At 41.9% G+C, this 24,088-nt stretch overlaps 1 protein-coding gene across 2 annotated transcripts in view; it reads left to right on the top strand.

Annotated features, from left to right (window-relative positions):
* Positions 1-626: 626 nt before the first annotated feature.
* DNAAF11 (dynein axonemal assembly factor 11) overlaps positions 627-24,088 on the top strand; it is a 78,463-nt gene continuing 55,001 nt past the window's right edge. The window contains exons 1-4 of one of the 2 annotated variants that reach the window (XM_082858755.1): positions 627-734; positions 10,767-10,934; positions 15,635-15,712; positions 23,778-23,950. In XM_082858755.1, coding sequence (XP_082714881.1) covers positions 725-734; positions 10,767-10,934; positions 15,635-15,712; positions 23,778-23,950 — 429 coding nt within the window. In that variant the 5' untranslated portion in view covers positions 627-724. Of the gene's footprint in view, positions 735-10,766; positions 10,935-15,634; positions 15,713-23,774; positions 23,951-24,088 lie in introns of both variants that reach the window. The other variant, XM_082858754.1, reaches the window with a different exon arrangement.

Genomic DNA, 24,088 nt, shown 5'->3' with positions numbered 1-24,088 from the left:
CCTGCCGATGCAGGGGACACGGGTTCGTGCCCCGGTCCGGGAAGATCCCACATGCCGCGGAGCGGCTGGGCCCGTGAGCCATGGCCGCTGAGCCTGCGCGTCCGGAGCCTGTGCTCCGCAGCAGGAGAGGCCCCAGCAGTGAGAGGCCCGCGTACCGCCAAAAAAAAAAAAAAAAAAAAGCTTCACAATGATCCTTGGAAGTTATTATTAGCACTCATCTAACAGGTGGAAACTAAGGTTAAGGAAGTTTAAGGTCACACCTCTGGGAAATGGAGTGTGGGCCGATTCCAGATTTTCTGGCTCCGGAAGGCGTTAAATAAAATACAAAGAGAAAAAAAAAGTAAAGGGCGGTCTAACAGGCACGCCTAGGAAGCAGCTCCCCTCAGGAAACAGAGGGTCCCTTGGTTCTTTGTTTAGTCCGGCCAGTTGATCTGGGGAAAGGGAGGCAATCTGCGAAGGTGGAAGGTGGGGACGTGGAGGAGGACTAGGTCTGGGTTGCGGGGTGCCCCTGTGTCCTCGCGGGGAGCCTCTCCTCTGCCCATTCTCGCCTCCTTGATCCTCCTGAGTCGGCAAACGCGGCCCCGCCTGGCCCCGCGCGGCCGCCGTAGAATCCCCGTTGCCATGGCTCCCAGGTGCGGGCGCGCGGAGGAGAGACTAGGCGGCGTCCAGGGAGTCCTTGGGGGTCCTGGTCGAGCTTCCTGGGCCCGCGAACCCGAGAGGCGCCATGGGACGGAGTAAGCGCCCTCTCCCACCTTCCGCCCTCGATTGTCCCCATTCTATGGGCATCGTCCCGGGCCTCTTGGGACCCTCGGCGCCCCTTCCCGCCAGCGGGACCACAGCCCGGCCTAGCCCTTCGCTCTCTAAAGACCGGGCAGTGCCATGTCGCCCGCTGACTGGCGGGGCAGCTTGGCCCCGGCCAGGCCCAGGTTCCCGTTCTGTACAATGAGGTGGGCGTCGGGGCGGGGGAGGAAAGCATTGGATTTGACGGAAAGGCTGGCTAGTGGAAGGTCTCGGGTTTGGGCGTCAGACACGCCGGGTTCGAGCCCGCGCATCTCCTTGCCTGCAGCGTGGGCTAGCCGCTGTCTCTGAACCACAGCCCTCGGACTCTTTGGGAAGGCAGTGTAGCCTGGTGGTTGAGGGAACCGACTCCGGCACCTATCAGCTGTGAGACTTTCTCACCTCCCAAACGTAGGCAATAATAGGACGTTTACAGACAGCCGGTGTTGTAAATGTGATTATAAATGTACCAAGAGACTGAGTTGGCAGGATTAACAGTTATTTATGTTAGATTGAACCAATTATACCAGGTTGAACCTTTCCAGTATTGACACCGTCTTTGACCTTTACATGTGGCAATTTTATACAGTTCCACCGAATTTATCACTTAACTGTAAAAGTGTTATAGTGAATACTTTTAAATCAAGAGACCGTGGTGGATGATGGGGTTTCTGCCCTGGAAGAGCTGACAGCCTGGTGGTGGAAGGGGGCTGGTGATTTTAAATGTTAACACTTCGTTCAGAAACCAGTTATTTCCTTTCACACTTTTCCTCCCCTCATCCCCATACTGTGGTCCCAGATTTTTCTTTTTCTTTTTGCTCATCAACATTTTTTACTTTTCTGTGGATTATCCTTTGCCCTCTGTCTCTGAATCTTGTCCACCTTCATTTGTTAAATCATTAACTTATCAGAATTGTATTGGAGTGCCTACCCCGTGCCAGGCGTTGAGGATACAGTGGTGAACAAACAGGTGGGCCGGCCCTCCTGGAGCTTCTCCCTTTGAGGAAGAAGGCAAACACTTGCTTAAAAATATCAGTCACTATAGGTCAAGACTAAGATACAAGATTCTTTTTACTGCTCTTTCCACAGTTCTGAACTGTCTACATCAGGAGAAAAAACTTGGGCTTCTGAGAGAAGATGGTAATAATGGCTTAGTAATGGCAGCAAGTACGTCGTGTACTTGCTGCCTTCTAGGCAATGTTCTAAGTGGTTTCTCTGTGTTAACTCCTGGAGTCCTCACAAAAATCTTATGAAATAGACACTACTGTCACCTCCATTTTGCAGATGAGGAATCTGAAGCACAGAGAGGTTAGGCAACTTGCCGATTGTCACACAGTAAGTGATGTATCTGGGCTGTGAACCTGAAAGGGCTGGCTTTCTTTAATATTTTACTACACTGTCTCTTGAATGTAAGGGAAGGTCTGGTGAGGAGAAGAGAGGTCGTAGTGCAAGTTCTCATGTTGAAAGTCAAAGAGACTACTTTTAGTGTCAGAATCTGCGCAGGGAGAGCAGTGTCAAGCCCAGGGGCAGTGGCTAGGGGAAAATGAAAGAATTAGTTCTTCTCTGCACATTTAGTCTGGTGTAGATTATGATTTAGAGAAGAATGAGCTTCTTTTCTAAAACAAAAATTTAATATAGAATTCATTTTGTATTACTGTGACTATCAAATTAGGGTGATTAGTCTCATGGAGATATGATCTGTGTATGCATTTGCTGGGGGAAGTTAAGTACCCACAGAGCCATAGGATGTTATCCCTGGAAGGGTGCTCAGTGGTCTCTAATCCATGCCATGTGTAAAACCATACAGATGGAATCTGTTATGCAGAAAGTTTAAGCATCTGGTCCCGAACCTTGCACTTGTTATGTGATAGGTTAGAATTAAATTTGGGGCTCCAGCTCAGTGGCCTTTCATAATGTCTTCATTTTCTTAAAGGCACATAGTGGAAAAAATCAGTTTTATATTAATTCCTCTCAGTTCACCTTGACTACGAAACTCCCATTAGAATCATCCTCCTTATTCATTGCCATTATGTTGTAGACTTCATCAACTGCTTATAACAAATACTTTACATCTCTTGTTTCATACTTCTAAGTCTTAATTCATTTGGTGGACAGTGTTGTTCACCACTAATTTCAAGCTCTTTGAAGTTGAGATGAGATACGTTGCTAGATACCATGTGGGTTGTTCATCACATGCCTATGAACAATCGCTAAGTGCTTTTCACAAACATTTTAGCCATATAAGGAAAAGCTTTTTGATGAAAGATGGGCTTCCAAGAAAAACATCCTTTAAAGAAATTGCATATATTTACATACAAAGCACATAGACAAAGTTTAAGAAATAAGCAAAACACTTAATTATGGATAAATAGAGTGTTTTTAATTTGTTTTATTTTTTAATGGAGGGCCTAATTTAATTTTCAAACTGAACTGGTTACTAAAGAGTGTAGTAATTTGTTTAAGTTTGTTCTTAACTTAATGACTTTATTTGACAATAGCTTTAAGGCTAGAACAGCTATTTCCTTTCTGTAATTATTCATTGATGTAACTGAAAGAGGAATGCTTAGACAAATATTCTGTACCTTAAGAAAATTAAAATACTTTGACTGTTATATTCATTTAAGTTTATATGAGTGGTCATAGTGAAATTGCTCAGACAGTGCACTTGAAAATTTAACAATTTAAACATGTGCATAATTCTTCTTAACCAGTCCTTCTTTGAGAGCATACCACCCCCCTGCTGAATGCTTTACATGCATAGGGCACTTAATCCTCCCAATAACTGTCTGACATAAGTACCATAGAAACTCTCTTGAGACAGGTCATTGGAAACACTTGGTTAAAGTGCTAAGTCATAAAAATGATACATTTTAGGGCTTCTTTCTACAGCTATAATAGAGTAACTGGTATTGGACTTAACCTTCCATAGTAGGCAACTATGAAATTGGGCAGGAACAACAAGTAGGACATAACCATGCTCCTTGAGAGAAGGGAAATGCAAAAGTCATACCCCACTGTCACCCCAGCTTTCTTTGTAGAAGCACTTTCCTACTTGCAGTAAAGAAGATAGAATTCAAGCAAAGTAGTGGTCTTGCAGAGCTAAGGCAGAAATTAGCCTTCTGAGCTGCAGAAGTTGCTGTAATTTATGGGGTAGGATACAGAGAAGGAGGTACAGTATGGAATGCGGGAGGGAAGAAGACTTCATGGGAACGTTTACTATAGGATTTAGGCAAGGGCTGGCTGAGCATGTGTAGCGAAGACTTGGAGAGACCTGAAAGAGATCACCTACTGTGGGGCAGAGTATGGAATGGAGATGCCAGAGGTCAGGCAGTCCTGGAAGACACAGGAGTCCTGGCCCATCCGGAGTTAAAAGACCTTGCTGAGCCCTTTAAGTATTCATTTGAGACCCCCAAGAAAACCATACCTTAGCAGTAAGTACTGGACCCTGGAGTAATGGCCATGCTCTAGGGCTAAGTTCAAAACTAAAATAGATCCACTCTAACAAAAAATACAGTCAAGCCTAACAGGGAAAAAAGGTTCTGTCAGTGCTTTCACTGCCTGCCAGAATAAAGTTCTCCTTTTAAAGGACAGTGATATAATCTAGACTTTCTACAGTGCTTCAGTGGAAGAATATAATGACCAGCCTACAATTAAAAATTGCTAGACACAAGGAGCAGAAACATGTGGCCATGATCAAGAACAGAAGCAGTTAATAAAAACAGATCCCAAGATGATAGAGGTGCTGAAATTAGCACACAAAGACTTTAAAGCAGTGTGTTAGTTTCCTACAGCTGCCATAACAAATTCCTACAAATTTAGAAGCTTACAGTTCTGCAGGTCACAAGTCTGATATAGAGTCCCTATATCAGACTCTTGTAGATGCTCTTGTAGATTTTCACCCTACCTGAAATCAGGGTGTCAGTGAGACTGTGTTCCTTTCTGGAGGCTCTAGGGGAGGAGCATTTTCTTGTTTGAGTTGTTGGCAGAATTTGGTTCCTTACAGTAATAGGACTGAGATCCTCATTTCATTGTTGGTTCTCAGCTTAAGGCCATTTCTAGATTCTAGAGGCCACCCATGTTCCTTGGCTTGTGGCTCCCTTACTTCATCTTTAGAGCCAGCAATGGTGGGTTGAATCCTTCTCGTTCTATGCATCTCTTTTTCTCCTTCTTCCATCTCAATCTCTGACGTGGCCAGGAAAGTCTCTCTGATTTTAAGGCTGTGTGTGATTAGATTGGGTCTACCTGGAGAATCTAGGGTACTCTCCCCATCTTAAGGTCCTTACCCTTAATCACATTTGCAAAGTCCCTTTGCCCTTTTGCCAGGCAAGGTAACATATTCCCAGGTTCTGGAAATTAGGGCGTAGGCAATAAATAACCTGAGGTTCCACCTTAAGATACTAGAAAAAGATTACAAATTAAACCAGAAATAAATAGAAACCTGGAATAGTACAAGAGCTAAAATCAATGTAGTAGAAAACATAAGGTAAGACAATAGGAAACAAAATACACAAACGGTAGTAAACAAAATTAATGAAAATTTTATTCTTATCCTATGACCCAGCTTTTTACTCCTAGATATTACCAAAGAAAAATGAAAACCTTTGTCCACTCAAACTTATGTATGATTTGTTTTCTTATGATTGTTTTAAGAGTTCTTTATATATTCTACATATAAGTCCTTCATAGAATATATGATTTGCAAATATTTTCTCTCCATCTATGGCTTATATTTTCATTCTCTTAACAGTGTTTTTCAAAGAGCAGAAGTTTAAAATTTTGAAGTCCAACTTATCAACTTGTTCTTTTATAGATTTTGCTTTTCATGCCATCCAAGAAATCTTTACCTAACCCCAGTTCACATAGACTTTCCTCTTACGTTTTTGTTTCCCTAATTTTAAGTTTTACATTATTCTGTCATCCATTTAACTCAGCTTTTTAATAAGACACCATTGTAAATGATGTTGGTATGTAGAAATATAATTGACTTTTGCATTATAGATCTTATATCCTGCAAACTTGCTAAACTCTGCTATGAGTTCTACCAGCTTTTGATGTAGATTTTGTTGGATATTCTCCATAGACAATCATGCCGTCTGCAAAGAGAGATAATTCTACTTCTTCCTTTCCTATCTGGATGCCTTTTATTTCTTTTTCTTGCCTTATTGCTAGAATCTGGCTAGAACCTTTAGTACAATGTTGAGGTGGTGAGAACAGCTATCCTTGCCTTTTCCCTGATCTCGGGAAAAGCATTCAGTCTTTGTCCATTAAGTAGGATGGTAGCTGCAGGTCTCTTGTAGATGCCCTTTATCAAGTTGGGTCAGTGCCCTTCTCTTCCTAGCTTGCTGCAAGTGTTTCTGTTTGTTTGTTTGCTTATAATCAGGTTTTTACTGATCAGTCTGGCAAGAAATTCACCAATTTCATTTTTTTAAAGTATTTTTATTGATTCTTCTCTGTTGTTTTTCTGTTTTCCATTTCATTGATTTCTGCTATAGCCTCTATTATTTACTTCCTTATGCTTACTTTGGGTTTAATTTGTTTTGTTTTGTTTTGTTAGTTTCTCAAAGAAGAAGCTGATATTTGGGACCTTTCTTCTTTCTTGCTATCAGCATTTAGTGCTATAAATTTCTTCCAAGTTATGTTTTAGCTGCACCCCACAGATTTTGATATGCTCGTTTTTTTCATGTTATATTCTGTTCAAAATACTTCCTCCTTTTGAGTTCCCAATGACAAATTTTTTAAAAAAAGCATCACTTTCTTATATTTTGTCTTGATTTTTAGTTATCTTAGGCTGGAGGGTAAATCCTGTGCCTGTGACTCCATTGTGTCTGGAACCTGAAGGCTCTGCTACTCTAATGATTTAATGATTAGATTAAATCATTAACGATTTAATGATTTTCCTTGTCCTGGTTCCTTGTCCTGGTTTCCTTGTCTGCTTTCAGGGAGAAAACCTCTTTATATGCTATCAGTGTAGCACTGTGGTTTTCACACCTAGCTTTTAATGTTCAATTGTCACTCTCAGCCTTCCCTTGTCAACTGTGTTTAGTGGCAGCCACCCAATACAGTTGTCCTTAAAGTTACAGTTTCCCCCATATTTCCCTAATGCCTGATGTGTCACACTTACCAGTGTGTTCCCTTCCATTAATACCCCATTTGCTATAGATTGAATGTTTGTTTCCCACCAAAATTCATATGGTGAGATCTTAACACTCGAGGTGATGGTATTAGGAGGCGGGGCCTTTGGGAGATAATTAGGTCATGAGCACAGAAACCTCATATTGGGATTATTGCCCTTATGAAAGAGGCCCCAGAGATCTCGCTCATACCCTTCACCATGGGAGGTTACTATCAACGGGGAACAAATATTCAACGTTCCATGTTAGCTAACGTCTGCTTTTGTGTACCACTTCCGGTATCCACCCTTCCAGGTTGGGTTCCCCAGGAGGCAGACTTTTAGATGGAGGCTAGTGTGCAGGAGGTTTATTAGGGAGTGTCATTGGAGTGGGTAGGGAAAAAAGCAAGAGAGGGAAGTAGGGCTGGGATGCATCTTAACAAAGGCCTTAGCCAACCAACCTGGAAATCGGAAGGAGCTCTGAACTTGGAACGGACCTCTGCGTTTTCCCAAGTTGGGGTGAGAGGGTTGGGCCCTTTTAGCCCCACATCAGTCGATCACTGGATATGGACTTTCCTGGGAAGGGGCGTGACCTTGGTTGAGATGTTTCTTCAGCTGGGGTGACTTCACGGTGGGCAGCTGAGGTCTGCCTTCTGGCAGAACTCCCAGCAGCAGGAAGTAATCCTTCAGGCCTGAAGGGGGGAACTGGGCACAGTAGCACCTACCATAGCCTGTGGTGCCCTTTCCTCATTTGTTTATCTGGCAGATATCTACTCACATTTCAAGATCCAGCCCGGACTTCTTCTCCATGATGCTTCGCTTGACCTTCTTGTCACTCAGTAGCATGGATCACTCCCTCCTTTGTACTCACTGTACTTTCTGTATTCTTCTGTACTTGCCCCGTACACCCTGTCTGTGTTTGTAACAGCACACTCTGCGTGAGTGCCTCTAACAGTGTCATGGGATCAGGGTGTAGAGTATGGCCACCAACACTCATGATAACCATGAGTCAGTAAGAAAAGGCAGGGCAAATGAGTAATCCTGTTGCTTAAAATGCCCATGGAAAACAATAAAAGGAAAAAGTTCAGATGCTACAGGATGAAATCTTCACCTATTTGTAACCCCTTCATTTATGTTAAATCTGTTTCATATATGTATCCACTAGATCTTTCAAGATGTTTACAAATTCTGCAGAATCTGCCCGAAACATGTATTACTGATTTTATTCTAATCCAGCAAGAAAGAGAGGGTTGTTTACAAAACATGATATAAAACCTGAAGGGTGAACACTAAATTGTTGGCTTTGGGAGTTTCTAGAACCTCGTTCAATACACTGAAATCTCTTTCATAGTAAACACAACATGACAACCTCTAGTATTCCAGAAAATTCTCCTCTTGCCCTTTTCCCCCCCTACCCTGCAAAGTCATTTTATTGAAACTCCCTCAAGTTATTGAGAACCCAGCCATATTAAGGAATTGAAAAGAAGCCTAGGGTAGCTCATCAGTTTTGGTTAAAACTTTGGAATCCACAGCAGAATTCTTTTAGGGAGATAAGTATGAATCTGTGGTTCTAATTGTTAGTACCGTTCATCAACCACCTCATTCACATATTGGTTATGACCTTGTATAGGTGAGACACTTCTCAGAGTCCATCTGAATCCTGTATTTTGCTGTTTGAATTTTTCCAAAATAAGGAAGTGAAAGTATATTTCATATAGTAAGTACCTTGGCATGTTCTTCTATACCATGTGATAGGCACTGTAATACCATCTGTCTTGAAATAGTCTTATGATGACATATTAATGCTTCCAAAGCCTTTTTAAGTCCCTAGAGTGCTGTCTTGTAAATGCAGTGCTGTATTATTTAGAGTAGGACTTTCTAAAGGCGAACAGTGCTCCTTGGAGTTAAAGAATGTTTGGTCTAAGTTGCATAGTACATAAAACAACAAAATGTTTTCCCATTTCAAAGTCTGAAACACTATAATCTCCATACACCATGTAGGTATTCTGACACATTTCTTCTTGGGGACCCTGGTTTTTGCACAGATGTTTGCCATCACAGGTGAGGCAGTATTGTGTAACAGCAGTTTCCTGAGTTACACAATATGTAACTATGAAAACAATGTGCCACACAGCAGTTTGCTTAATATAGAAGAGTTCAGAAAAGGGCTGCTGGGAAATTCCAGACCTTCACAGTTCTACCTTCCTCTGTGATTCTCTTGATTTTCATTTAATCTATCCTCCTTGTGCGTAACTGTTGCTGTTGGGCAGACTTCCCTGTTGTGCTGAGTGAATCTGAGCCCCTCCTCTCCCACGTGTGTGTGTGTGTGTGTGTGTGTAAATTTGTTATTTATGCCAACTCCCCCACCTTTCCCCACCCCTTTCCACTAATAGTGATTTTTATCATCTTAATTCTCATGATTAGGAGATATGGATCAACATAGTTCCTTCCTAATATCTACATACCTCTGCGTTTCCCTTGTCTTTCTTCCAAAGAACTGTCACTGCAAGTAGCCCCATCTCCTACCACCAGAAGTAGCAGAGGGTTCAGCTAACTGCACACAAATGATGGAGTTCGTACATGTTTTCACATTGTTCAAAAAAGGCAAACTTCACTTTTAAGGATGTGGCGCAGAAGTGGGGCAGCTGAAGGTGCTGTGAAGAACTTTGTCTCCGCTAGAGAAGCTTGTGCATTTAGGAAGCTTGAGAAATTTTGAGAGGCTCTCATTTCCTCACTTTTGGGGCAGTGGAGCATAGTGGTTCAGAGCACGTGGTCAGGTGCCGGATTCCTACACTTAAAACCTCGCTCTAGCACTTACTAGCGCGACCTTGGGCAAGTTATTTAAACTATCTGTGCCTCAATTCCTCATTTGAAAAAGATAAATAGTCGTTGTACATACTCACGTGTTAATACATGCATAGCATTTAGGACAGTGCTTGGCACCTTGTAAATGGCAGTAAATGAATCTTTATTATCTTGTAGGATGGACGTGTGACATTTCCACATTCCACCTAAAATGTGAGGGTTCAGACGGATTAATAATTTTTAATAGCACTGGAAAATACAAGTTTTCTCCATTGTCATTACCTCCTTGATTTTAGTACATATTACAAAGAGGGTGCGTGTCCTGTTCTTGGCCCTCACTGTGGACCAGATGTTGTCTCCAGTACCTTGGTGCTACCATCATCTCATGGTCCTGGCCTGTGACATCAGACCAGCCCACTGCTACTCATCCCTCTTGTCAGGGGGGTGGGGACTCTCGCAACCCTTCCTCCTGCGAGCAGCTTCTTTCATGCCTCCTGGAAACGGACCAAGTGCTTTATAAGATTGCAGTGCAAAATCTGGGGTGTTCCTCTCCTCTCTCTTCCACTCGAGTTAAATAAATACCAGTTGAATGAATGAATGAGTGAGTGAACCTTTCCTTATTGAATGAATGAATGAGCGAGTGACCCTTTCCTTATTGAACGGCTGTGGCTGTTGAATGGAGATGCTTCCATATTTCTGCCCTCTGTCAGCCCGACCAAGCCTCTCCGGAGCAGGTTTCTCTGTCTTGGATTACTTAGTGGGTCTCATCCAGTTCGACATGATACCACCTCAAGATTCCACGTTCTCAGGGTCATTACCTATCAACTTGGTCTCCATCCATACAGCGAAATGTGTGTAGATCCCAGTGTAAGAAAGACAAAATGTATCATCACATCTTTCTTCTGAGTCACCCTGGAATCACAAAAACTCCCAGCAGGAGGAAGCACTCCTCTGATCTCTGTTCCTTTGAAAATGACTTGGGCCTGGAGAATTCACATCTAACTGCAAGGAAAAACCAATGCATTAATAATATTAATGGGGATGGAGATATAATATGTAACAAATTTTCTTTCAGTCACGGAAGATCTTATTAGACGGAATGCTGAGCACAATGACTGTATAATTTTTTCCCTGGAGGAGCTCTCCTTGCATCAGCAAGAAATAGAAAGACTAGAACATATTGACAGGTGGTGCCGGGATTTAAAAATCCTCTATCTTCAAAATAATCTCATTGGAAAAATTGGTAAGTCTTCAGGACTTTGTTCTTATGGTTTCTTTAACATTTTGAATGGGAGAATGTTGGCAAATGCAGTGTTATTCTTAGAGGAAGAAAAAGAATTACATGGAGGAATAGACACAGCCATCTCTCAGTAGCTGTGTATGGAACCCTTCCCTGAACCTTTTCGTGCCTGTTCCATCTCCTGGCCCTGGGCACCTCCATCAAGGAATTGGGAGGACCAGTTGACGGCTGGGAGCACATTACTTGACGTAGTCATTTAAAACCTGATTTTTAAAAAGTTTAAAAGGGAGGCGGATATAATCCAGGCGTTTGTCATGGCTTTACAGCATAACTCTGTGAACCTGAAAGGATTCTGTGAGAGCTGAGTAAATCCTTGTCAGATCCCAGCCTGTGATAACTAGGTCTGCCATACGTATTGAGAATGTACATGTGCAAGGCATTGTGCTCAGTATTGGATATCGAGGGGGCTCCACAATTATACCCCTGCTTACTGCTCCAGTTTGGAATGAAATGAGAGGTAAAAACAGGAGTCAGGAGGATGGAGATCCAAAAATCAGCATTATAACTGATAAAAACTCTTTGGAGAATGTGGCTTAGACTTGCAGCCAAGTGAGATTCCTAATATGCCCCCAGAATTAAGCCTACCCACCACCCACTTACATGCAGAACTGGACAATGCAGGCTTCCCCTACCCACGCAGGCCCCCTGCTTTATGGCGGGAGCGGGTCGAGACTGTGTGCCCTCTGCCGGCGGGGAGATCCCAGACCCAGGAGAGAGGGTGGGATTGGGCATGCCCAGATCCTTCTCCCAGTTCACCCATGAGGTAAGTGGGTCCTCCCCATCCAATTGCCACCTCCTCCCCCGGGAAGAATGAGTTAAGGGGACAGAGAGAAGAGAGGCCTGTGGAGACACTCTAACAGGAGATCCTGCCACATGGAAGCAGGAGGAGTGACCCCCAAACCTCAGAAAAGCTACAGTGTAGTTTAGTGGTAAGAGCAGGTGCAGGCCCTAATGTTAGGTAGACCCAGGTTTGAACCCTGCCTCTGCAAAAAACTAAGTCAGTCAACTTAGTCCCTCTGTGCCTTAGTCTTGCCATCTGTAAAATGGGAACAACAACATCTAACACACAGACATGATATTAGAGCTACATGGAACGACGTGCTTAGCTTTATGCCTGCTCATGAGAAAATAGCTGCTCTGCTATTAATATCGTCACTTACCCAGGGGCCCCAGGCCAGCCCCGTGGAGGTAGAAGCAGAGGGGAGAACCACACAGAGTTGGCGGAAAAGGGATGGAGTCAGGGTTGATGAGGCAGAGTGAGTGCCAGCCCCTGTGGGTTCTGACACTACAGCCCAGAGGCCGGCTCGTAAGATTATACTTTAACTCTCCACTGTCACAAGCGGCGGTTCTCAACAGGGCCACTTGGCAATGTCTAGAGACATACCTGGTTGTTGCTGTGTGTGTGTGTGTGTGTGTGTGTGTGTGTGTGTGTGTGTGTGTGTAAGGGGTCAGCTACTGGCAGTTAGTGTGCAGAGGCCAGGGACATGCTAACAGTCCCAGGACCTCTCCCCCGCCCCCTCCAAGAAAGAATTACCTGGCCCCGAATGATAGTATTGCTGAGGCTGAGAAACTCTGCTGATGTAGTTGCCTCCAGCTTAGTGGGTAATTGAAAATTGGCTCTAGGGATACAAAAAGTCTGGAATTTGCATCATTTTTCAAGGTTTATTAAAATTCTTTCTTTTCCTTCAGATAATTATTTTTGGCATCTTGTACTTTACCAGAAATTAGAAACTCTGGCGCATTGTTCAATTAAAAAGGCTGTTATAGAAAACCACTAGCTTTTATGCATGAGAGCATTAAAGAGTTGTCCTAATTGTGCAGCTCCAAAAGAGTGCCCGAAATTTTCATCTCCACAGCTGGGTCCATCACAATTACTAATTAGTAGCATAGTATTTCAGTCCTTTTCAGAGCTGTGAGAAAGCTTAAATTTTTGCTTCCAAAGTATTCTTAAATTAAACACGCTTTTAAATCCTAATAATGGGATTTTTCAGTGCTACTCCACCCATAGGCATTTAGGCACTTTTTTAGCAAGTAAAACTGTTTCTCTAGGATTCAGACTCACTCTTGGGCCACGGAGGTAGAAGTTTGCAAAACACCTGCCTTTCCTGAAGCTGTGTTCCTCACTGGGAGATCCAGGTGGGCTGTGGAGCCAGGCTTTGTTTAGTGGGGCTCCAGGTGTCAGCTGAGGACTGTCCGGGGTCTGTGAAAATGGGGCTCGGGCCTCACCCCAGACTTACTGGCTCAGAGCCTCAGGGGGTGGGCTTCTGGAATCTGCATTGGTAACAGCTTCCCGATGAGCCCCAAGCTGAACGCCTCAGAGCGGCTTGAACTGGGGGATGGGTTTGGTCCAGTACAAGTTTGTAGGTCTGGTTATAGAAGTTGGTGAGAACTCCTCCCAGGCTGGTTTGGCCGAGAACGCAGACTCCCTTCCTGCTGCCCAAGAAGCTCTGCAATTTTTTCTTATAGAGCTTTGTTTTTTCCTGACCAGTTTGACCCATTGTTCTCGATTTAATTTAATTTAATTTAGGAAACCCTTACAAAACAAATCTTAACTTTTTTTCTACCAGATGACTCTTTTCGCACTTAGAGCATTATACATAAAATGAAAGTGGAGAAGGAAAGGTATTTTATCGTGGGCTGGCAATTTTAACAATAATAACTTTATGTATTTTTGTTCAGGATATGTCCTAGACACTGTATTATAATCTTGGGCACATGGAGCTCTACAAGTCTATGACTGTCAAATGCTCAGATATTGCCTAGAGGAACTCTTGTAAACATCAGTATTACTTAGAATAATATAATTGCTGAGAGAAACTTTAGTAATTTATTCCACAATCCTCATTTAAAAAATGAATAAACTGAGGCTCGGAGAGGTAAACTGTTATTCTCAGGAATTCTATGGAAAGAAATACATGATATTTTATAAATTTTAGGTGAAATATTAGTAGTGATAAGGGTGACGGTTATAAATCATCATGTTTGACCATCATAATATCCCTGAAAAATGGTCCAGAGGAAGCATTATTTAAGTCAGCCTGCCCCAAATGCACATCTCTTAGCAGGGTTTTCTACATTCATGTCATCTTAGAAAGGACTCTTCTTTTAAAGTGTAGTGTAGTGATTTAGTGCCAAGCTCTGGAGTAAGATTTCCTGGCTCTACCACTTAACCTTGAACAAGTGGATTTACTCTCTGCACCTTGGTATTCTCATTTGCATAAGGGAGACGACAATAGTTTTAACTTCATAGGATTGTTATGAAGATTAAATGAGGTAATACACAAAATGCTTAGAAAATTGTATGGCATGTAATAAGCACTCAGTAATGTAAGCTATGGTATTATTTACTGTTTTTAAAGGGCCCCACCCTTCAGCGATTCCTTGACTTATTTATGCTTTTGCCTTGCCTATATGGCCTTTACATATTTATTAGAAACAATAATCCTGTATCAGGATGATTTTGGCTTCACGTAAAGGAAAACACAACTCAGGATGGCTTAGCAGTGAGGAAATCTAGCATCTAACCCAACTATAAGTCTAGAGATAGGCCAGTCTCCAGGGTTGGTTGATTCCTTCTCTATGCTTCACCAGTCACAGTGGGCTTCATCCTACAACTGGTTCCCTCAGGTTTGCAAGATGACTATGAGTACCAGTAAAGATAGTATTTCCTTCCTTTTTAACATCCAGTAGGAGAAAGAGACAGGAAATCCGCAAGCATGAAATACAGATCATTCCTCCTCATCTGATTGGGAGTACTTGGTGTGCACGCCTTCTGCTGCATCACACAATCGCCAGGAGACTGCCACAGGCTGGTTGACTTAAGCCTGGGCTCCTGAGCTGTCACTAGCCAGGGACATGGGATTGCCATGTGCTGGGCCAGCTTGGTTAAGCCTAACCCCCCTGGAGTTGGAGCTGGGTAGAGACTTGAGCAGAAATGGGTTGGTTCCATTAGGAAGGACAGAGGGAGAAATGGATGCTGCGTGAGCAACCAACAATGTCTGAAGTACAACCCCTAATCTACCTACTTCCTGAGGTACAGATTTGAAAAAGCAACATGGTTTTGACAACCATAATGATCCTTAGATTCTCGTTACCATTTTCATAAGATTACATAAAAATGTCTTTTATTTGTCTTTTATTTTTTATTGTCTTTTTTTGGTCTATTTTTGTCTATTTTTATATTTTTTTATTTTTATTTTGTCTAGTTTTATATTTTGTCTTTATTGTTAAATAAATATCTATATATATATCTATATATATCTATATCTATATATATAGATATATATATATCTATAGATATATATATAGATATATATAGATATATAGATATCTATATAGATATCTATATCTATATATATATATCTATATATATATATATATTTTGTCTTTATTTGTCTTTATTGTTTTTATTTTTATTTTGTCTATTTTTATATTTTTATTTTGTCTATTTTTATATTTATCTATTTTTATATTTTGTCTATTTTTATATTTATATTTATATTTTTGTCTATTATTTTTTTGTCTATTTTTATTTTTTATTGTCTTTTATTTTATACATTTATAAAAATGTCTTTTATTATGTATTTTATTACAAAAAAATGTCTTTTTGAAGGTTAATTAATTCCATTCTTTGTATATTTCAGAAAATGTTAGCAAACTCAAGAAACTTGAATATTTGAATTTAGCTTTAAACAACATTGAAAAAATTGAAAATTTGGAAGGTAAGGGTTTTCTTCTTATAATTTATTGTTAATTAAACTTAGACTTCAACAGTATTGCTTAAACAATAGGTAGACTTTTCAAATTAACATTTTACATAAGTCTTATGTTTGTCAATTCTTGTTGTAAAAAGTCAAACGATAACAAGATACACAAATTCAAAAATGTAAGTCTACTTCACCCCTTCCTAACCCAGTTTCCTTCCCAGAGGCAGTGGTATTAATGCTTTGGTGTATAGAAGGTAGTTTTGTTACATTTTGCTTTGTATCAATGGGATCATACTATGAATATTGTTTTCAAAGTGAATTTCTTCCATAAAATTACCTTGTTCTTCTGATCCAGGAAGGATGATGGGGAAGGCTGTCTAATGGAATGATTGTAGACTGAGTTATCCAACTATTGTTCTGCAGATGGACAATTGGGTGGTTTCTACATTTTGCTATAATAAGCATGGCTGCAATGAGCATCCTAATACGTTTCACTCTGTGTACATGTGTAAATATTTTTCTAGGATAGATACTTAGCAATGGAATTCCTGGGTTTAAATACGCATATTTTGGAAAATATTGCCAATTTGTTCTCCGAAAAGGTTGTATTGATATATACTTGTACCTATGGTCCACGTGAATACCCATTTTCCCCCAACTTCACTAACGCTTTTTATAAGCAATCTTTTTCTAAAGATTAGAAGACATTGTTCTCTAGGAATTTTTAAAATTTGCTCCTCACTTATTATTACTGATCTTCCATATAACCTTTCAGATGTTTATTGAATATTTTTTTCTTATGTGAATAACTACTTCATATCTTTTGGCCACTTTTCTACTCATTTTTCTTCATGTGCTCTTGTGCATTCCAGATATTAATACCTTGTTATACATGTTATAAATCTTTTCTCTTGAGTGTACTACTTTTATTTCAGTTATGATGCTGGTATTGTTCAGAAGTCTTACTTCTGAAATGAATATACTCCAATTTATCAGTCTTTTTCTTTATGGATTCTTTATGGTTTCTGGATACAAATATAGTCCATATAAGTTCTAATTTTAATAATTTTATTCTTTACATTTAATCTCTCTAATGTGCTTCAAATTTAACATGTAAATGTTCCTGAATGGAAATATTTGGACAATTTAGTATTTTGAAAATTGAAATGTAATTTACGTATTATAAACTTACATACACCATTTTAAAATACACGATTCACAGGTTTTTAGTATATTTGCAAGGTTGTGCATCCATCATCACTATTTAATTCCAGAACATTTTCATCACCCTAAAAGAAACCCCCATATCCATTAACATTCATTCCCCATGCACCTCCTACCCTAGCCCCTAACAACCCCTAATCTACTTTCTGTCTCTATAGATTTTCCCATTCTGAACATGTAATATAGATGGAATCAAACAATACATGTTCTGTTCTAACTTTTTTTTTTTTTTTTTTTTTTTACGGTATGCGGGCCTCTCACTGTTGTGGCCTCTCCCGTTGCGGAGCATAGGCTCCAGACGCACAGGCGCAGTGGCCATGGCTCATGGGCCCAGCCGCTCCGCGGCATGTGGGATCCTCCCGGACCAGGGCACGAACCCGTGTCCCCTGCATCGGCAGGTGGACTCTCAACCACTGCGCCACCAGGGAAGCCCCTGTTCTGACTTCTTAGTCTAATGTGTTCAGGGTTCATCCATGTTGTAGGATGCATCAGTACTTAATCCTTTTTAGGGCTGAATAATATTCCATCATATGGATACACCTCATTTTGTTTATTCATTTATTAGTCGATGGATATTTGAGTTGAGTCCACTTTTTGGTTACTATGAATAAAGCTGCTGTGAACATTAATGTACAAGGTTTTGCATAAACATCTGTTTTCAGTTAACTTAGTGCACCTAGGTATGGAGTTGATGGGTCCTGTGATAACTGGAATTGATGGGTCCTGTGATAACTACGTCTCACTGTTTTCAGGAACTGCTTTGGCAGCGGCACCAGCTTGCATTCCCACCAGCCGTTTACGAGGGCTCCCGTTTCTCCACATCCTTGCCAACGCTTGTCATTTTCAGTTTTCATGTATTTATTTATCTATAGTAGCCATCCTATAGTGAGTGTGAAGTGGTATATCATTGTGGTCCTGATTTGCATTCGCCTAACGACTAATAAGTTTGGGCATTTTTTTATGTGCTTATTGGCCATTTGTATATCTTCTTTGGAGAAATCTTCTTTATTCAAAATCTTTGCCCATTTTCTAACTAGGTTATTTGTTGTTTGACTGCTGAACTGTAAGACTTATTTCTTTATTTTGAACGCTAGAATCCGATCAGATAAATGATTTGTAGATATATTCTCCCATTTTGTGGGTTTTCTTGTCAGCTTCCTTGTTGGTGTCCTTTAGAGCACAGTTTTTTCTTAAACAACTTTATTGAGGTATAATTGATGTACAGAAGCCTGCACATATTGAATATATATAATTTGTTGAGTTTGGACATATGCACACACATGTGAAACCATCACCGCGATTAAAACCTCTTTGTCTTGTTATTCTGGGAGGTTTCCTATTTTACTTTGCAGGCTTCTATTCTGTGCTGTTATTTTTTTTCGAAATGTCTAATAACACTTGGTGTCTGTTGATAACCACAAAGAATTTGGTTGATTAGGTGGCTGTGTGGGCTTATTCTGCAGTTGTGAGGTGGTGTTTCCACATCCAGCCTCTGGCCTGGCTGGCAGGGCCACTGTGGGCTCTGTGTGGGTGGGCAGGGGCTTGGGGCAGAGGCAGGCAAGCTCCTCTCCCCACCACACTCCCATCTTCCAAGAGCTAAAATTAGGAGGACATTATTTAAGTCCTGTTGGATTTTAGCCTATTTGTCTCCTAGTGTAGACACTGGTATTTCAGGGGCCATCAAGGTCATGTATCAATAAAGACATAAATATTCATCATACATTTTTAATGTTCATCCTCAAAACCTGAAATGTCATCACTGTCAAAGCCCCCAAACCATCATCAGTGCTGGAACTGAGACGGTTCTTTCCATTATTGGCATTTTTCTGCATTAGAAATGGAGCCTTTGCTCTTTCCCAGCTACCACTCTCCAGCCCTGTTACCATATCCACATGTGAACAAATGAAATAACAAAATTTGCACTATCGCTTCCCTGGTGGCACAGTGGTTAAGAATCCGCCCGCCAATGCCGGGGACACGGGTTCGAGCCCTGGTCTGGGAAGATCCCAGATGCTGCGGAGCAACTAAGCCCGTGCACCACAACTACTGAGCCTGTGCTCTGGAGCCCGCGAGCCACAACTACTGAGCCCACATGCCACAACTACTGAAGCCCACGTGCCTAGAGCCCATGCTCGGCAACAAGAGAAGCCACTGCAAAGAGAAGCCTGCGCACCGCAGGGAAGACCCAACGCAGCCAAAAATAAATAAATTAAAAAAGAAAACTTAAAAAAATTGCTCTATATCTATGTTTTTTAGTAGTGAAATATCTATCTATAATGTCAGAGAAATAATTAAAACTCTCATTCTCAGTTGGCTTGTTATTTTCATTAAGAAAGTAGTATCTGAAAGGATGTGGAGAGTTCTGTTTTTGCGGTATGTGTCGGCCACCAACCACTAGAGGGCAGTATTGTCACTATCGTCTTTTTGAGCTTTGAGAACTTGGTCCACAGTGGACACTTCTTCCTTTTGGTCCTCTGCCTTCCAGCTCTAATACGAATGCACCGGGCTCAGGGTCGTCTGAGGATATGTTTGGGGAGATGGGCAGTAGGGAGGGATGGGTGTCTTATCTTTTGGCAAATATGCACTTGTTTAATTTTAAATGTTTGAGGAAGAGAGGAGGAAGTTGGATATATATATACTCAGCTCACATACATGAGTAAATCTCAGTATAATTTAAAACGTAAGTTGGATTTTTCTTTGCTTTGCTGCATGGCAAAACATAACTGTATCCTTCTTTTTCTTTTTTCCTTGTTGTGAATTCACCAAGATTTTTTTCCATCCCACCCCTCCTCTCCCACCCTTAAAACCTGGAAGGAGAGATGGGGTTTCTATTAGTGTCAACTCTCCCTCTTGGGAAATCAGCATGTTGGTTTCAGTGACCTTTAGACCCCCGTGGGCCACTGAGCTCGAGCTTCACAGAACAGGGGCTGAAGGGTGGGACTCAGTTGAAGGAGGGAGGTTTTCTCAAGCCTGTCTAGTTCAGCAAGAATAGTTCTTTCAAATGGCAGATGTGGTTTAATTTCTTATGTGTAGGCCTAGTAGAAGAAAAATTAAGATTCATCACTTTGAAAAATGTAATGAACATTTGGAGGGTTCTGCATCTACAAAATTACAGCAAAATCCAAAAATTATATGAATTTTTGAGCTTGTTGGAGTCTTTCAAATGTCAGTCTTTTCTCATATGGAAGAAAAACATAATTAAAATATCTCTCAGAGTCTCCCAAAGTCAACTTAAGAAATACCAGGTAACCTGTATCTTAAGTCAGACTACCCCAAATATATCTTTACACTTCATAAAATCCATCTAACATTTTTTTTTTGGCCAATGTAAAACAGACATACAGGCACAGAGATATAAACTTAATTATATTTATATGTCTAGTTTCATATTCATTCTTCATATAGTGGCTTAGTTCATTCACATCACTATGCTTTAATGACTGAATTATCAAATATGTTGATGTGCTTTAAATAACTCCTTATTGTTTGGTGCTTGAAGTGTTTTTAATTATGTTTGCTCTTGTGAATAGAACTGTTCTTAACAGCTTTGTACAAATTACCTGTTTCCAGTTGAGGTATTTGATTGGGACCTTTTCCTCCCCAATGAAATTCTGGATCAAGAGAAAAAAAAAAAACACTTAAGAGCCTATTTTGTGTATTGACAAACTGAATGCTGAAAAAATATATATATATATTTTTAATCTCATAACCTTTCCAACATATTTAGAATTTATTTTTGAAGATATGAAGTTACTGAATTTCCTTCACCTGTGTAGCTGAGTCTGGAATATTATAAAAGTATTTATTTGTTCTTGTGCATTTTGGTTATTCGGCTTTTCAATAATTCATATTTTACCATAGTAACGCAATAGACAGTCTCAAAAGTCAAAGTGATATCTATACTCCTGTTGAAGAACAGACCTCTTGTCAATGCCGCCAGACCCCCCAGTCCTGCCCCCTAGAGGCGACCGCCATCCACTCCCCTTCCTTCTTCTGCTTCATGTTTCCAAGTAACCTGCTTACACCGGGCGTCCTCTACTCTTTCTCATTTTAGGCATCGTCTATTGACCTCCTACGTGGCAGGTGCAGATTTTGTTCTCACTCGCTGCCCCCGAGGTTCTTCATCCCTGTCTATCCGCCTTGCTTATGTTTTCGTGTCACGTAACGGGATATCATAATGAGACACGGGATATGGGCCCATCTATGGTGACTGGTGTTTTGAATGAACGCTTTGTTGGGGGGAGTGGTCGTGCTCACGTGCCTGCTGACCCACGTCTAACCTCTGGCCTTTCTTGCTCCCCCTTTCTCCTCCCACCAGAGGATGGCTGGTCTGGCTCTCTCCATCCATGTAGGAATTGCAGGCCTCAGCTCACCCCTCACAAGGGTATGACTATAACCGCTTATGCTTAGAGACCCAACACTGTGTCCCACAGAGCTTTAGCTTGAGAGTTTTGCGGTGATGGTCATGGTCATGGTCATGATGATACGTTAGTAATAAACAGCTGACGTCGGCAAAGAGAACTTCTAGTGGACAGGTTCAGAGAGGCTTTTCAGCTGGGCAGACCTGGGATTCGGTTCCCGTCCCCACTTTGTAGCTTTGTTGAACTTTGTTCATTTCTTAGCTTATTTGCCTCACAGTTCCAGTTATCTATTGCAGTGAAGAAAAACAACACCCCAGGACTCAGTGCCTTGAAACAGCTTTCTTTCGCCACCCAGTTTTGTGGGTGAGGAACTCAGCAAGAGTTTGGCTGGGACGTTCCTCTCTGACCCAGGGCATTAGGCTTCTTTACTGTCTTTTCAGCCAGCTTGAGCTCTGACACCCCCTCCGCGCGGCCCGTCCGTGGCTCACACTCCTTGCCCTGCTTGATCTCCGTGCCCAACCCTAGGTGGGCCCCTCCGCGGGCGCCTTCTTCCCCTGGCTTACGCTCCCAATCCCCACACTAGCCCTCGTTAGGGTATCCACCTCGCCCTCCTCGAGCTCTGACACCTTGCTCATGGCGCTGCTCCCCTGCGGACCCGTCTTCACTCTACTTGGTCTCCGATGCCTCTTGCTGGGTGTCATGTGAGGACACCCTCCCTACCTTCCTTGGGTTCTGATTCCTCAAGTCAGGCTGCCCTTCCTTGTTGGTACCATCCTGTCTGCACTGACACCCCATGGCTGGCTGTCTTTGGTGTGGATGCTCTTTTCATCCTGCCCAGGTTCCTACCCACCATCCCTCTCTGCAGGGATGCCTTCCTCACTGGGCTTGGGCTCCTGCCCTCGTGCCAGACCACTTGCACCCAGGATGCCCCTTACTGCTGGGGCCCCGGCTTCCAGCACAGGGCAACCCTCTGCACACCGTCCTCATCCTGTTTGGGCTCCACCACTCTGCTCTGGACCAACGTAGCTATCACTCGCCTCTCTACTCCTTCTTTACTTTGCGTCCCCTGATGGCTTTAGGAATTAGTTGTTCTGAAAGGAAGGGAAGAGAAGGAAAGGGAAGGGAAAGGATAGAGCGGGGAAGAGGAGCAGCCACCTTGACAAACCTTTTCTTTCTCTCTCCCTTCCTTTTGTCCGTCTTTCTTTCCTTCCTTCCTTCTTTCCTATGTTCTCAAAATAGGGAGAAGAGTTAGGAGATACACCATATTGCATGCAAAAGGTGACAGGAACCTGAACTGGAATACTGGTAATAGGATTATAGTGGACAAGAAGTATGTAAAAAGAAGTTAGGACTTAAGATCTGCATGGCTTGATGACTGATGACATGAAGGGACTAAGAGGATAGTTTAGGTTAACTTCCTAGTTAACCCTGACTTGACTCTTGGTGTTGAACCACATCTGATACCAAAATGGTGATGACGTCGATAGAGTTTAGATGTAAAGAAGGCAGAAAAGCTGTCTTGAGGAGTACAGAGTGAGAGAAAATATGGAGACTTCAGTTTGGACATGTTGAATGTGATATGTCTTGTGGGCATGTAGAAACAGGAGTGTCATGTTCAGTTGGATGGTCAGACATGGGGTTATTGTTTGGGAGTCATCAGAATCTGGGGTTAGTGAAACCAGTGGGCATGACTACTGTTATCAAGACCATAAGGAAAGGAAATATTGGGTCAAGGATGGAAATCTCCATCACATTGATGGGGTGGAAAAGCCTGCAAAAGAGATCAAGAGGAATAGACTTCATTGAAAAGGAGGACAAGGAAAGAGTAGCATCAGAGTTTCAAGACAGTTGAGAGATTTAAGAGATAGTCCATGGTCGATTGTGCCACATGCAGCAGACTCTTCTAGTGACATGGTGCATTGAAGAGGCTCCATTAGATTTGTCAACATGATGCAGTCACGCCAGATAGTGACCAAATCTAAATGTGAACAGCCCAGAGCTTATGGATACGGGCAGGAAAATGATTTCCTTTGGCTGGAGGGACCAAGGGGTGAAAGTAAGGAGAGGACTTCCCTGGTGGCGCAGTGGTTGAGAGTCCGCCTGCCGATGCAGGGGACGCGGGTTCGTGCCCCAGTCCGGGAGGATCCCACATGCCGCGGAGTGGCTGGGCCCGTGAGCCATGGCCACTGAGCCTGCACGTCCGGAGCTTGTGATCCGCAATGGGAGAGGCCAAAACAGTGAGAGACCCGTGTACCGCAAAAATAAATAAATAAATAAATAAAAAAGAAAGAAAGAAAGTAAGGGGAGACACAGATAGAAAAGTGAGTCAAGACTAAGCCTCTTTGAGGTTTCTGAAAAACCACTTCTTGGTAAGCAGTGCAGTTAATCAACAGACTTAAAATATTGCAACTGTTATTTCTATGATGTGTTATTGTACACATTTTACTGCCTGTGTGATTTTTCTGGCTTTTTTTTCTTTTCATTTCTCTCAGCAGGATGCGAAGGGCTGACAAAGCTTGACTTGACGGTAAATTTCATTGGTGAGCTGAGCAGTGTGAAAACCCTTCAACACAACATCCACCTGAAGGAGCTCTTCCTCATGGGAAACCCCTGCACTGACTTTGACGGCTACAGACAGTTCGTGGTGGCAGCTCTGCAACAACTAAAGGTATGCTTTTTTTTCAGTGATACAAAGTTCTCAGAAAAATGAAAACAAGCAACTACAGTGATTCCTGATTTATTCACAGCATTTTCAGAGAATGTGTTGTTTTAGAGGATGGAATATTCCAGAAAATCAAAACCGAGT

This window comes from Leucopleurus acutus (genome assembly GCF_964270905.1).
Source record: "Leucopleurus acutus genome assembly, chromosome: 17".
Classification (NCBI taxonomy): Eukaryota; Metazoa; Chordata; class Mammalia; order Artiodactyla; family Delphinidae; genus Leucopleurus; species Leucopleurus acutus.
The sequence above is the reverse complement of the archived record's forward strand: the minus strand, read 5'-3'. Positions and strand labels throughout refer to the sequence as shown.